Here is a 13,662-nt window from a genome sequence, read left to right as displayed (position 1 = left end):
TATTCTGGCGCTTGTTAAGCCTGTTTATCCAGAACTATTGCCACAGGGATGTTTCAATAGAGGAGACAGATTGTGCTCAATTCCAAATGCCATAAGGACAAGCGCATGAAAAAGTACTAAAAAGGAACGTCAAGGGTAGGGGAGGATTCCTGCTGAAGTGCCTTAACAGGATTCTTGCGGAGGTCAGGCCATTGATCAGCTATCAAGGGTGAGGAATTCCTCTAAGTTGACTTTGCAGGATTCTGAGTTTATTCTTACAGCAATTAGTAAGAACTACCTTGACCAAGTTAACACTAAAAAATAATTTCGTTATAGAAAGGGAATGATGAAACACATAAAACTGGGGCACATCGGGGGATTGCTCGATCTCCTTTATTTAGGGGCAGGCGGGAGGCACGATTAAATGCCAAAGGGGGGTCTCATCTATAAGACTCTTAGTGAAATGCTATGTGGAGGTAGAGAAAAAGGTACATGACCTCTCGATGGCCCTGTCTCCTTCAGGCCTGAAAGAAATGAAGTGTTGGGCTTTTTTTTTTAAGGTAAGTAAACAACTCATTCTAGGAGAAGAAATAGACTCCTTGGGGCGAGAATGCTGTTTGGGATGGGCAAAAACCACGGAGTGCCGCTGAGCGTCCCAGAGGCCCCGTCACCTGAGCACTACAAGTCCCAGGAAGCACCGCGGCAAGGGCGGAGCTTGGTAGCCGTTGTGACGGTGGTGGGCAGGATCAGACGGGATCTGCTTTCCTCTGGGTTTTTAGCCCCGCCCCTGTCCCCTGCCCTGCCCTGTTGCTGTTGTGCCGACGCCGGCTGCTACCCCCGGTGAGTCCCTGGAGTGAAGGAGGGCAATTAGGAGCCATTGGGCCTTCGGGTTTCCCAAATTCAGACTTCCGCTCCTGAGAAGGGCTCCTTGGGCAGGCAGAGGTGCAGCTAGTTTCGGTTTTCCCCACCTTCCATCTTTTCTAGGGTGACAGTAAGTGCGAGTGACGCCATGGAGCCCCTGGAGCCCTTCCGAGGCTTTGGAGGGTTGAGGAGCAGTTTTCTCCCCGAGGAGGGCAGAGCTTCAGAGCTTGTGGCCGAGTGCCAGGCTCCTTGAGGAGAAGGGACCCCTCTGACGGCGTGTCAGGGTCTCGACGTCACAGCGTCTTCTGCCCCACTCCCCCACCCCCCAGTGGACTGAGGTCTCAGTAGTTCCTTAATCCCTATCCTTGACGACATCAGCATCGCTCTTCGCTTCGAGGCCAAGGCAGCGCTCTGCCCAGTCACCCTAGGCAAGTTACTTTCTCTTTGGGCCTCAGTTTCCCTGTCTGTGAGTAGGCTTGATCCCTAAAGCCCCCCTTTCCTTCAGATGAGGGGCCTCTGTAATTGGAGATATTCTAGGCAGCCGAGAAGAAAGTGTAGGGACCTGCTTTTTTACAGTTGATCTCCTGTAGCCCCTCCTCACCGCTCCCAGCACTCTCAATTTAGTGGGGGTGCTCAGTACCCCCCATTATGATTTCAACCCCTCCCAGGCATGTTAACTTTTCTGGATCACTTGGATTCTTTGTTTCTGATAAAAGCCAACAAGTGGCATTCGCTGGAGCGGGATGGAATAACACAGATGCTATGTATTATAACTTACTCCCCCGTTGCAAAAACCGTTTAAAACAAAAGACTGAGCACAGTAGGTCTTGTAGGTTATGGAGAGTACATGTCTAGGAGCTAATCCAGGTGACTCAGTTTCCTAGATATTTTCAAAGGGCCTCTACCTGAAACTCTACCCTTTAGTAGGTAGAACAGCTGCGGAGTGGCAAGGACCCCAAGCAGGGCAGTGAGAGTTACCCAGCACTGACAAGCTGGATTATCTTTCAAGTCAGGCGGTACATCCAAGACTCTTCAAAACTTTGTGCCTGTGATGTAATACCACGGTGCCTTCTTTCCTTAGATGAAAATAGAGGCAGTTAAAATGACCTCTTTCACTTTCTTTTTCTTTCACTAAGGACCGTCATCGAAGCTGGAAGATTTTCTTAAGAGATTTTCTGGCCTGATCCATGCATTTTTGTTTTTGTTTTTTTGATCCATGCGTTTTCCTGATGAGGATACTGAGGCCTAAAAGGAAGTAGTGTGACTTGGCCAAGATCTCGGAGCCCGTTAGTGGCAGAGCTAGGACGGGAACCCAGGCCCCTTGGCGCCTAGCCTCATTCCCTTCCCATGACACTTGAAATACTGTGGCCACTCATGTCACTTTCAGGGGTTAGCACAGTCCCCCCTTCCAAGGAAAAGGTGTATCATCTCCTTAGATGTTAGAGATATAGGACACGGCTTTCTTTGAGCCCTTTCAAACCGTTTCTCCTGGTTGCCTGCATCTTCTGTCCCCGAACTGTTTTTCTTTTCTTCCCTGGTGCAGCCACTGGCCCTGCGGGGGTGGGGTGTGGCTGAGGGCCTGCTTAGCCGGGCAGCCAATCCCAACAGTTGTTAATGAGGAATATTGAACACCTCCTGGAGGTACACACGTTTTCTAAGTACTCTGAAAGATTTTAGGTAAAGAACTAGAACTAGGGGCGCCTGCATGGCTCAGTTGGTTAAGTGTCCACCTCTTGATCTCAGGTCTGGTCTTCATGCTCAAGCCCTGAACAGGGCTCTGAGCTGCTGGCCCAGAGCCTGCTTGGGATTCTGTCTCTCCTTCCTGCCCTCCTCTGCTGGTGCTCTCTTTCTCTCTCTCAAAAAAAAAAAAACTTAAAAAATTTTTTTTGTCTTTTATTTTTATTTTGAGAGAGAGACAGAGAGTGAGTGGGTGAGGGACAGAGAGAGAGGGAGACACAGAATCTGAAACAGGCTCCAGGCTCTGAGCTGTCAGCACAGAGCCCGACACGGGGCTCAAACCCACAAACTGTGAGATCATGACCTGAGGCTAAGTCAGTCAGTTAACTGACTGAGCCGCCCAGGCGCCCCTCAAAATAAATAAACTTAAAAGAACTGGAACAAACTTGGAAAATTTATTATTTCTTTTTTAGTATTCTTTAAAAAATTTTTTTAAGTTTATTTATTTCAAGAGAGAGAGTGTAAGTGAGAGGGGCAGAGAGAGACAGAGAATCCGAAGCAGCCTCTGTGCTGTCAACGCAGAGCCTGACGTGGGGCTCAAACTCGGGAACTGTGAGATCACATCCTGAGCCGAAATCAAGAGTCAGATGCTTAACCAGTGGAGCCAACCAAGGCGCCCCTGAACTTGGAAATGTTGGATTGCAACAAGTGGCTCAGTAAGACCAGTGACTGTGTGTCGTTGCGTTTGGCTCATGGCCGTCCTCACAGCCACAGCAGCTGCTGCCCATGTTCTCTAAGGGTGGCTTTGAGCAAGCATCACTTCTGGGGCCTGTTAGGAGCGGGATTCAAATCAGTTCATCCATTTTGCTAATTGCTACTGGTTTGAAAGTTACATAAGCAGGATGAAGGGATTAGATGAAATGTGGTTTGGTATTTTTGCTTATCTTTGTTTTTACTGTTCCCAAATGAAGCCTGGGTCTGCATTTCTCTCTTGGCTGTGGAAACATTTGGTTTCCTTCTGGGCACGAATCCAGAGAAACTACGGATCCTCTCCATTTCTCTAAACGTGTGCCCACTAGTATAAAAGGCTGGTGTGAAAAAGCATACTCTACGGCAGAACTCTAGTGGTTTTTTAATAAGATTAGTTTTCCTTCCTGGTTCAACCGACGAGGGGAGAACCTTTCGAAAAATCGGTGACTTGATTTGGTTGAGTGGTTGCATCGTTTGAATCGGAACCAGGAAGCTCTACAGTATTTTTAGATTTCTTTTCCTGCTAAAACGCATATCCATGTGCTTTGTAGATTCACTCAGAGCAGAAGGAGAATTAGCTGCTCCTCTTCAGGAGAACCTAAGGGAAGCTACGCCCGCATGCAGCAGTCCTGGGAGTAGTATATTAGGCTTGAAAAGCTCACTAGATGAAAATGTGTCAGGTTTTCTTAGAAGCCGGAAGCCAGTTAGGGGGAACTTATTTTCAAATCCATTGCCTGTTATTGCCTACATCCTCCGAGAACCCTAATCCTTTTGGAAACTGAGCTGAAAAATCAGAGTCCAAGTAAAGTGCCTCTGACAGTTCGTTGAATCTCCGCATGATTTTCCCATATCCGACAGTTCACTTTTATTATTTATTTATTTTTAAATTTTTAATGTTTTTTTTTTTAATTTTTTAATGTTTTATTAATTTTTGATACAGGAGAGACAGAGCATGAGAGGGGGAGGGTCAGAGATCTGACCTGAGCCGAAGTCGGAGGCTAACCGAGTGAGCCACCCAGGCGCCCCTTAATGTTTATTTTTGAGAGAGAGAGAGAGCCAGCAGGGGAGGGACAGAGAGAGGGAGACACAGAATCCGAAGCAGGCTGCAGGACTCAAACCCACAAACTAAAAGATCATGACCTGAGCTGAAGTCAGACGCTCAACCAACTGAGCCACCCAGGCACCCTGAGGTTTGCTTTCACCCTCCTTATTTGCGTTGGTCGCTCCTTACGTGGCTAGTCTTTGGCGTGAGGGCAGGAGGAAGGAATTAGGTAAAATACCAGCCCATGATTTCTAGAACGTCTAATTCATCCCACTGCTTTTTCATGACTCAATAGCTCTCCAGGGTTCTACATATTTTTGTTGTTGTTTATTTATTTACTTTGAGAGAGAGAGAGAAGAGAGCGAGCTGGGGAGGGGCAGAGAGAGAGGGAGAGAGAACCCCAAGCAGGCTCCTTGCTGTCAGCCCAGAGCCCAGTGCTGGTCTCAAACTCAAACCGCAAGATCACAACTTGAGCCAGAATCCAGAGTTGGACGCTTCACCAACTGAGCCACCCAGGTGCTCCCAAGCTTCTACATTTAACTTTTGCTCTTTTTCTGTTTCTTCTCCTTACCTGCATGGAGATGGTCAGAATTAGAAATTATGGCGGACAGGTTCTGTAGGGGTAAGAGAGGTTGGTTAAAGAAGGGGAAGTTGGGGGCATCTGGGTGGCTCAGTCGGTTGAGCATCCAGCTTTGGCTCAGGTCATGATCTCATGATTCGTGAGTTTGAGCCCCGTGTCAGGCTCTGTGCTGACAGCTCAAAGCCTGGAGCCTGCTTGGGATCCTCTCTCTTTCCCTCTCTGTACCTTCTCCACTTGCACACTGTCTGTCTCTCAGAAATAAACATTAAAAAAATTTTTTTTAATAAATAAAAAAGGGAAGTTGGTGCTTAAATCATTCTACTTTTCCTTCCGTATCCTCTCTGCCCCCTTCTACAAGCAGTCACTTCTGGACTACTTTGTCAGAAAGGTAATTTCCCCAGCCATTATCAATAAGAGCCCATTTCTCCCAGGGAACTTAATCACTGGGAGGGAGGAAAGAGTGTAAGGATCACTGACCTTTGGAGTCCTGGGTGGCTCAGTCGGTTGAGCCTCCAACCCTTGGTTTCTGCTCAGGTTCGTGGGCTCAAGCCCCACATCGAGCCTGCTTGAGATTCTCTCTCTCCCTCTCTCTGCTCCTCCCCTACTTGTGCTGTCTCTGTCTCTCTCAAAATAAACTAAAAAAAGGGGAGGGAGGATCATTGACCTTAAAAATTAGTGGAGTTACCTTCCTTCTAGGAAAAATGAAATGAGCTACCTCCTTACTGACCCGGTTCAGATTGGGCTGATGATGCTCTAGATTTACCCATGGCCTTTTCTGCCCTCAGCTTCGGCCTCAGCAGACGCATTGCCATTCTCCACTCTGCCTGCCTCCTCACCCCCTTCCTCAGTCTTGGCAGAGGAGGGTTTTCTATTTTTCCAGAACAACCGAACTCCAAATACCCAGAGTGCCACTAGATACCCTCTGAGTCATCCCGGGAAGGTGATGAGATCTTTGAAATGGGAAACCTCATGGGGTCTTACATTTTTGATAAGCAAGGAACCAAGACTGTTGACTTGTCCGGGCAGATGGTTAGATGTTCAGGTGAATGTAAAGAGATAGTTTCCACCGGCTATCCACTCGAGCCTCAGAACATGAGCTCTTCTGTGTGTGTGCTTGTGCGCGCACGCGCTCTGTCCTATGCTCAGTGTCCTGTTCACGAGCTCATAGATCCGTTTTTCGAGTAAGGAAAGAGCCCGTTCGAAGCCCTCACGCCCTCGGCTGCTCTTGCCTTGCAGAGTTAACCTCCATTTGCAAAACAGCTTGCCAGAGCTGGAGCGGTGGACGGTGGGTAACGGCCTGTGGATTTTATGGGTCCTTAAGGAAATCAAATCTGTGCCTTTTGTTTTTTTGGCACCATGCCACTTGAACCAGCTATGCCAGCCGAACCGGCCGTACCAAGAATTGACACAGCCCTTGGAGATAATCATCTCTTCACCCTGGTTGAGAAAAACGAAAGCTGAGAAACGGCAGCCTCTCCAAGGGCATCCAGCAAGTTCAGGGCAGGGCCAGAGAAAGAATTGGTCCCATCGTCACTCACACCCATCGTCTGCCTACAAAGCACCTTCCTTGCAGTTTTTTGATGAATCCCATGCATTTCATGTATTCAGTGAATACTTAATCCGCAGTTCCTATGGGCTAGGCGTTATGTTGTGTGTATTGGGGTGATGGTGTTATGAAGTAAAGAGAAGAGGGAATTGGCCCCGAAGCCACTCTTCCCTGAATGATCTTTATGACCCACAGATCACAGATTAGGTCCTTTACAAGCACAGGTAAATGTTGCTTCAGGCTGAGGACAGAGGGAGCATCTGACCTCAGTGTGACTCGAGACCCCTAGGGAAGAGAGGAATCGGCAGGCGGGGAATCTCCCTCAGTGGCCACCCTCCCACAGCACCCCAGAGATCACCCAGGCAGCGGCTTATCACAAGGAACTGGTTCTGACCTAGACGGAGATGTGACCTCCCCCTTTCTCAGAAAAACTGATCTGAGGTTTGAGGTTGCGGATGTGGCTAAACTGTGTCACAAACCAGAAAGCCAATACATTTCTTAGTTCCTTAGCTCAATCCCACAACTAGGCAGTGCAGTGCCACCAAAGTCCTCTTTCCTTCTCTGTGAAAGAAAAGATCTGGTTGCTCAGAGTCCAAAACAAAAGCAGGAAATAAACTGTGTCAGGCAGGGCTAGAAGAGCTGTGGGGTTTTTTGGGTTACTATACTTCTTTTAAAAAACTGAGTTTATATGGGGTGCCTGGGGGGCTCAGTCGGTTGAGCGTCCAACTTCGGCTCAGGTCATGATCTCCCGGTTCGTGGGTCTGAGCCCCGCGTTGGGCTCTGTGCTGACAGCTAGCTCAGAGCCTGGAGCCTGCTTCAGAGTCTGTGTCTCCCTCTTCTTTCTGCCCCTCCCCCACTTGCTCTCTGTCTCTGTCTCTCAAAATAAAATAATAAAGGCATAAAAAATTGTAAAAAAAATTTTTTTTTAAATAAAATAAAAACTGAGTGTATGTGGGGCACCTGGGTGGCTCAGGTGCTCAGTCGGTTGAGCGTCCGACTTCAGCTCAGGTCACGATCTCATGGTTTGTGAGTTCGAACCCCGTGTCAAGCTCTGTGCTGATGGCCAGAGCCTGGAACCTGCTTCAAATTCTGTGTCTCCCTCTCTCTTTCTGCCCCTCCCCTGCTCACATTCTGTCTCTGTCTCTCTCAAAAATAAATAAACATTAAAATAAATAAGGATAAAAATTGAGTGTATATAATCTTCCAGCAGCCAAATTTGTAAGATAGTGGATGGTATTGACATGGATTCAGCTCTCCGTGTGCTGTGTGCAGCTGAATATTGTTCCCATTGCCCAGTGAGACCCTGGGTTGAGGATCATGGACTCACTAAATGTTAGACCGAGAGGAAGGGGCATTTAGAAGAAAAAGCAGGTGCTTTTGAGAGGCAGGAAGTAGTAGGTCTCAACAGTTCAAAAGACTGTGTTTCTTTTATATATTGTTTTTACTTCCCAAATACTTTCTTGTCCCTGATTACATTTTTATCTGGACTGTGACCTGCAAAGGTGAAATACAGGTTTTATCCCGAGTTTTATATACAGGGGTCCAACTTGCTTGCTGTCCTCCGAACAGGGGTGGCATTTGTCTGTTTCGTTGCTTTCATGCGTGCCATTTCACATACCTGGAGTTCTGTCACCGCCAAACCCACTTGTCCAAAGGTCCGTCTTCCTTGAGGACTCATTCAGAGCTTTCCTTCTTTTTCCTAACCATTTGCATCTCTCTTTTGTTTTTTGTTTTATTTTTGTTTTAAGATGGTTTGGGGTGTTTCTTTTTCAAGTTTATTTATTTTGAGAGAGAGAGTGTGCATGCCCGGGGGAGGAGCAGAGAAAGAGGGAGAGAACCCCAGCGGGCTCCACACTGTCCGCACAGAGCCTGATGCGGGGCTTGATTTCACAAATCTGAGCTGATCATGATCAAGAGTTGGATGTTCAACCAACTGAGCCACGCAGGCACCCCCATCCCCCATTGTTGTTGTTTTAAGTTTATCTATCTCCCTCTTTTGAACCCAAGAGCATGTTACACGGACTCCATCCATTTGGTGAGGTTGATGTTATTAGGCCCATTTCACACGTGAGGAAATGGGCATAGACCCCAGCTGATGAAGTTGAATAGGTGGCGAGGCTGGAATTTGAACTTCATTCTGGTTCCAGAACCCATGCTCATCCCCTTGCGTGTCAAATAACCCCCTGCACTCAACCCTGCCTCTCTTCCTGCACCCCTGCCCAGCTCCAGGCCAAGTGAATACATGCAAAGACGGGATAATTCTAGGATAAATGGAACTGAACGGAGAAGCTGCCATCTTGAGAAATTGACATTCTGGAAATCACGGGACTTATTGGGACGAAAAATCCAAACTCTCGGTCTTACCATTCCCAGCTCAGCTTGTTTTCCTCTAGACTGCCTTACTTACTTAAGGCATTGAGAAGTAGAACAAGCTAGCTCTGAGCAGAGCAGAAAGGTATGTGAGGGTGGGGGCGCCTGTGGTGGAGATCAAAGACATTCATAGAAAGTTCTTCAAGGATACGAGGCTCTGAAGGCACAGTGGCTCAAAGTGAAACAGAAAGCAAGTTATATGATCTCAGTCTTTGTTGGGCTTTTGCTTTTCCTGACTTGCCTCGAACAGAATGTTCCCAGAAATCCCTCACAAATTTCAGACAGCCCTTTCTGAGCCGCCTTCTATCCTGTGTCTCATAACAGGGCGCCCACCATGGAAGAAACTGTGGAGGACCCCCCCACGTCCGCCGTCTTGCTGGACCATTGTTATTTCTCTCAGGTCATCTTTAACAGCGTGGAGAAGTTCTACGTCCCCGGAGGGGATGTCACGTGCTATTATACGCTCACCCAGGAGTTCATTCCCCGCCGAAAGGACTGGATTGGCATCTTCAGAGTAAGTGGTTCATTTAGTGCCAAGTGACCAGACACTAGAGGTGAATCGTCGTTACCCGAGTGCATGGCTGTGTGGATATTTAAGCATTTCGCATTTTATGTCTCCGCCAGTTTTCAAATCCTAAAGGAAACTCCCTGGAACTCCCCTCTTCACACACCAACGCGTGCCATGGGACTCAAGTTTTCATTTCAGCCATGAACCAAAATTAGACGTACAGCATCTCATACAGCCCCCAAGTTTCAATATGATTTTAAAAGCCAAATGTAAATGTTTTGTTGATTTATTTGTAAGTGTTTTTAGTTTTATTTTATTTAAAAAAACTTTTTTTAACATTCATTTTTGAGAGAGAGAGAGATAGTGTGAGCGGGGGAGGGGCAGAGAGAGAGGGAGACACAGAATCTGAAGCAGGTTCCAGGCTCTGAGCTGTCAGCACAGAGCCCGACATGGGGCTCGAACCCATGAGTGGTGAGATCATGACCTGAGCCAAAGTCGGATGCTTAACTGACTGAGCCACCCAGGCGCCCCTTAAGTGTTTATTTTTGAGAGAGTCAGCTGGGGAGGAGCAAAGAGAAGCGGGGACAGAGAAGGATCCCAAGCAGGCTCTGTGCTGACAGCAGAGAGCCCAACATGGAGCTCAAAGTCACAAACCATGAGATCATGACATGAGCCAAAGTCAGATGCTTAACCGACTGACCCGCCCAGGCGCCCCACAGGTAAATGTTTTAAAAGTATCCTATTTCGAAATGTTCATCTCTGAGTTGACTGGCATGAGCAGCCCCCTTCCATAATTTCTATGACCTTAAATATTGCTTTCCTGCTAGTAGAGCGTTTTAATTTGTTTTAATGTATTACCGATCTGAAAAGGATGTTGAGAAGTTACCTGGTTTGACATCCTGAATCCAAGAAGTTTGTTCCTGAATAAATATGTCTTGCTTCTTTGTAGATGTCCAGGCATAGAGATTTTCCAGGGATGTCTAATTACCCTGCTGGTTCCAGTGCAGAAATAGTACTTCTTTATTGTAGCGCACTTACTGTCTGCCTCCCATCCTCCCCATCTGGATCTCTCTCACATCACACACACGCGCACACACATCATAATGACGCATCTTCCTATTATATCCAGAGACAGGGGAGAAAGGTCAAATTTTAAGTAATTTACACTGCCGACTTCCAACGGCAGTGACCTTTGTTTTGACACCTCAGTATGTCGTGTGCTTGTTTGCCAAGGTTCATCCCGGGATCACACATCACTCTTGACAGCGCTGTGAAGGAGCTGGTGTTTACACACCCCTCATCAAGCTACTGTTCCTTGACTGTTTAGAATTCCAAGCTAACTGATGGAGACGTGGAAGGTGGTGTTTAGAGGCAGGGACAGGGGACAACGGCGAGACTCTGGCGGGTAACGTGACACCTCCTGAGACTGAAGGATAGTGAGTCGTGAGACTAAAGGATGCTCTGGGGATGCCCGGGAGGCTCGGCTGGTTGAGCGTCCAACTCTTGCCTTTAGCTCAGGTCATGGTCTCACGGTTTGTGAGGCTGAACCTCAAATCGGGCTCCACACTGAAAGTGCAGGGCCTGCTTGGGATTCTCTCTCTCTCTCTCTCTCTCTCTCTCTCTCTGTCTCTCTCTCTCCCCCCCCCTCCTCCTCTCCTCTTTCTCTGCCCCTCCTCTGTGCTCTCTCTCACTCTCAAAATAAATAAACCTCAAAAATAAATAAATAAACGATGTTCAGAAAACTGACACATCAGAGTGTTTCCTGTTTTGGAAAGAAGATAGTAGTTGGTGTAGCAAGGCTGTCCAATAGAACTTTCTACAAGGAGCTATACCTTCCACTATACGTTCACTGTCCAGGCCAGTGGCCTTTAACCACATGTGGCTATTGAGCACTGCCGATGTGACCAGTGAGTTAATTAAAATCTAATTAATTTAAATTTAAATGGCCTCCTGTGGCTCGTGGCTCTCATAGACAGTACAGACATAGGTAATAAGAAATTAGCCTTTGAAATGCAGTCTGTAACTTTGTTTTGCAACACGGTCATATTTCTCTTTTGCTTAGACTGATTGTATTTTCCAATCACTTAGCAACTTCCAGCAAGGACTTAACCATAAACCAAATGAAAATTTTATGCTTTTTTTAAAAGTTTTTTTTTTAACGTTTATTTCTTTTTGAGAGACAGAGCATGAGTAGGGGAGGGGCAGAGAGAGAGGGAGACACAGAATCTGAAGCAGGTTCCAGGCTCCAGAATCCCGACACGGGGCTCGAATTCACGAACGGCGAGATCATGATCTGAGCCGAAATCAGCCACTTAACTGACTTGAGCCACCCAGGCGCCCCTGTGCTTTTTAAAAAGGAATGTTTAAAGGCACTTTTTTCATGCATCTGTATCTGGAATGCTTCACGCATTTCAAAGGACTTGCCATGACTCAGTGAGAGAAACATGGTGACTCAAAGAATGGCCTCTAATATTCACCGCTCATAAAGCTGCTGATTTGAACAGCTACCCAGAAGCCTGAAAGGAAGTGTATTATTATTATTTTATTGAGGGGGCACAAGTGAATGAGAGCAGAGAGCGAGAATAAATAAAGGCAGAGAGCGAGAATCCCATGAGGGTCAGAGAGGGAAGTGGAGCTCACCCGATGCGGGACTCGAACTCAGGAACCGTAAGGTCGTGGCCTGAGCAGCATGGTCTTTTTGAAGTAACCTCCATGCCACAGGCGGGGCTCAGACTCCCAACCCTGAGATCAAGAGTCGCATCCTCCCCCGACTGAGCTGTCTTTCGATTCCTCAGCTCCTCGCCCACCCTGATGCTGGTCCTTCCTGGCACCAAGCGGGTGCTTGCCAACTGTTTTTGAGTGTGTGATACGCTTATCTTCTCCATATCGCAAAAGCTGCCCGCCCTGGTGAGAGCCTCAAGCAGGTGGGAGGTGGCTTTCCTGCCTTCGGTGCGTGGCCCTGCGCTGCAGGCTCTCCTCTGCCTGGGCACTTACACGTCCCCAAGGTCTCCGAGAGGGGACATGTCAGAGAAGTGCGCCCCGGACCCGCACCACTCGGGTCGGGGAGCCACGGCCAGCAGTCGCAGGTGGCCAGAAGCTGTTTCCTGTTGGCAGTAACTCTTAGGCGTCCCCAGATGATATTTTGGTCACTGGACATTAAGAAACTGCAGGATGTGAATGAAGGCTCCATAAAAATCCCTGCTTCCTGTGCCCCCGCCGGCCGCGCTGGCTCCGGGATGCTTACGGCGATGGGGTGTGTGCTAATGAGACACTAAAACATGCCCTGGTACGTTCGATGAGCGTTCAGTGTAGCCTTTTCAACCTGCGCAGATTCCTTCTTATATAAAAATGGAATTTTATTTTTAGCTCCTCCTCTTCCCACTGGGCTCAGGCAGGGTCAAAATACGGCAGTAAATATAATTTTGCCTCTCATTTGCTGCCTGCTTGCCTCTTGAAGACACATGTCTCCCTTTCTTATTCTCCGGTGTGCCCTTATCTTCCAGATACGACTTGAGCCATCTTTCACCCCTCTTCACATTTACTGAGAATAGTTTCCACTTAGCCAGCTTCCTGCTCTGAGGCAGAGCTGACAGGATCCTGGCATCCTGACTTAACTGCGTCTCGTACCTGGAAGGGGCCTTTATGACTCCCTGACTGTTGTTAGTACCTTTAGCACCAAAAAGCCTTCATTAAGCATGTGTTAAGAAAAGCAATGAAGACAGAAAATTCTACAGGCTGGACTCAGTTTTCTGGGGCCTCATACTCTCAGAACCCGCTTGCCCCTCCACCCCCCACATGCACATTATTCAAAACGTGCATTTTATTTTATTTTATTTTTTAATGTTTTATTTATTTTGGATACAGAGAGAGACAGAGCATGAGAGGGGGAGGGGCAGAGAGAGAAGGAGACACAGAATTCAAAGCAGACTCCAGGCTCTGAGCTAGCTGTCAGCACAGAGCCCGACGCGGGGCTTGAACCCACGAACGTGAGATCTGACCTGAGCCGAAGTCGGAGGCTTAACCGACTGAGCCACCCAGGCGCCCCTCAAAACGTGCATTTTAAAGGTGTGTTGGTCTAACCAGGTCGGTATGGGTGACAAGACTGGACTGGACACAGGCGAGGACTGACCAGTGGAGAAGGCAGAGCGGAAGGGCTTTCTGATCAAAGAAGTTCTAAGAACCATTATAGGATAGCGGGATCAAGGGTCACAACCCCCGATTCTCCCCAGTCACTCACCATCCTCTGTCTGACTTGGTGATAATAATTTTTGGAACTCTTGTCCTGTGTGTGGCGTGGCCCGTTTACATTTGCTTCCGAGACTGGTATTCTGGACTGTGCGGGCGTGCCT

General features: G+C 47.8%; 1 protein-coding gene across 2 annotated transcripts in view; it reads left to right on the top strand.

The window, feature by feature from the left end:
- Window positions 1-718: 718 nt before the first annotated feature.
- The window catches only part of CALCOCO2 (calcium binding and coiled-coil domain 2), a 28,212-nt gene continuing 15,268 nt past the window's right edge, over window positions 719-13,662 (top strand). Inside the window, exons 1-2 of one of the 2 annotated variants that reach the window (XM_029927920.1) lie at window positions 719-819; window positions 9,130-9,319. In XM_029927920.1, coding sequence (XP_029783780.1) covers window positions 9,140-9,319 — 180 coding nt within the window. In that variant the 5' untranslated portion in view covers window positions 719-819; window positions 9,130-9,139. Of the gene's footprint in view, window positions 820-8,658; window positions 8,891-9,129; window positions 9,320-13,662 lie in introns of those variants that run through there. The other variant, XM_029927921.1, reaches the window with a different exon arrangement.

The sequence above is a fragment of the Suricata suricatta genome, chromosome 17, assembly GCF_006229205.1.
Source record: "Suricata suricatta isolate VVHF042 chromosome 17, meerkat_22Aug2017_6uvM2_HiC, whole genome shotgun sequence".
In the NCBI taxonomy this organism is placed as follows: Eukaryota; Metazoa; Chordata; class Mammalia; order Carnivora; family Herpestidae; genus Suricata; species Suricata suricatta.
The sequence above is the reverse complement of the archived record's forward strand: the minus strand, read 5'-3'. Positions and strand labels throughout refer to the sequence as shown.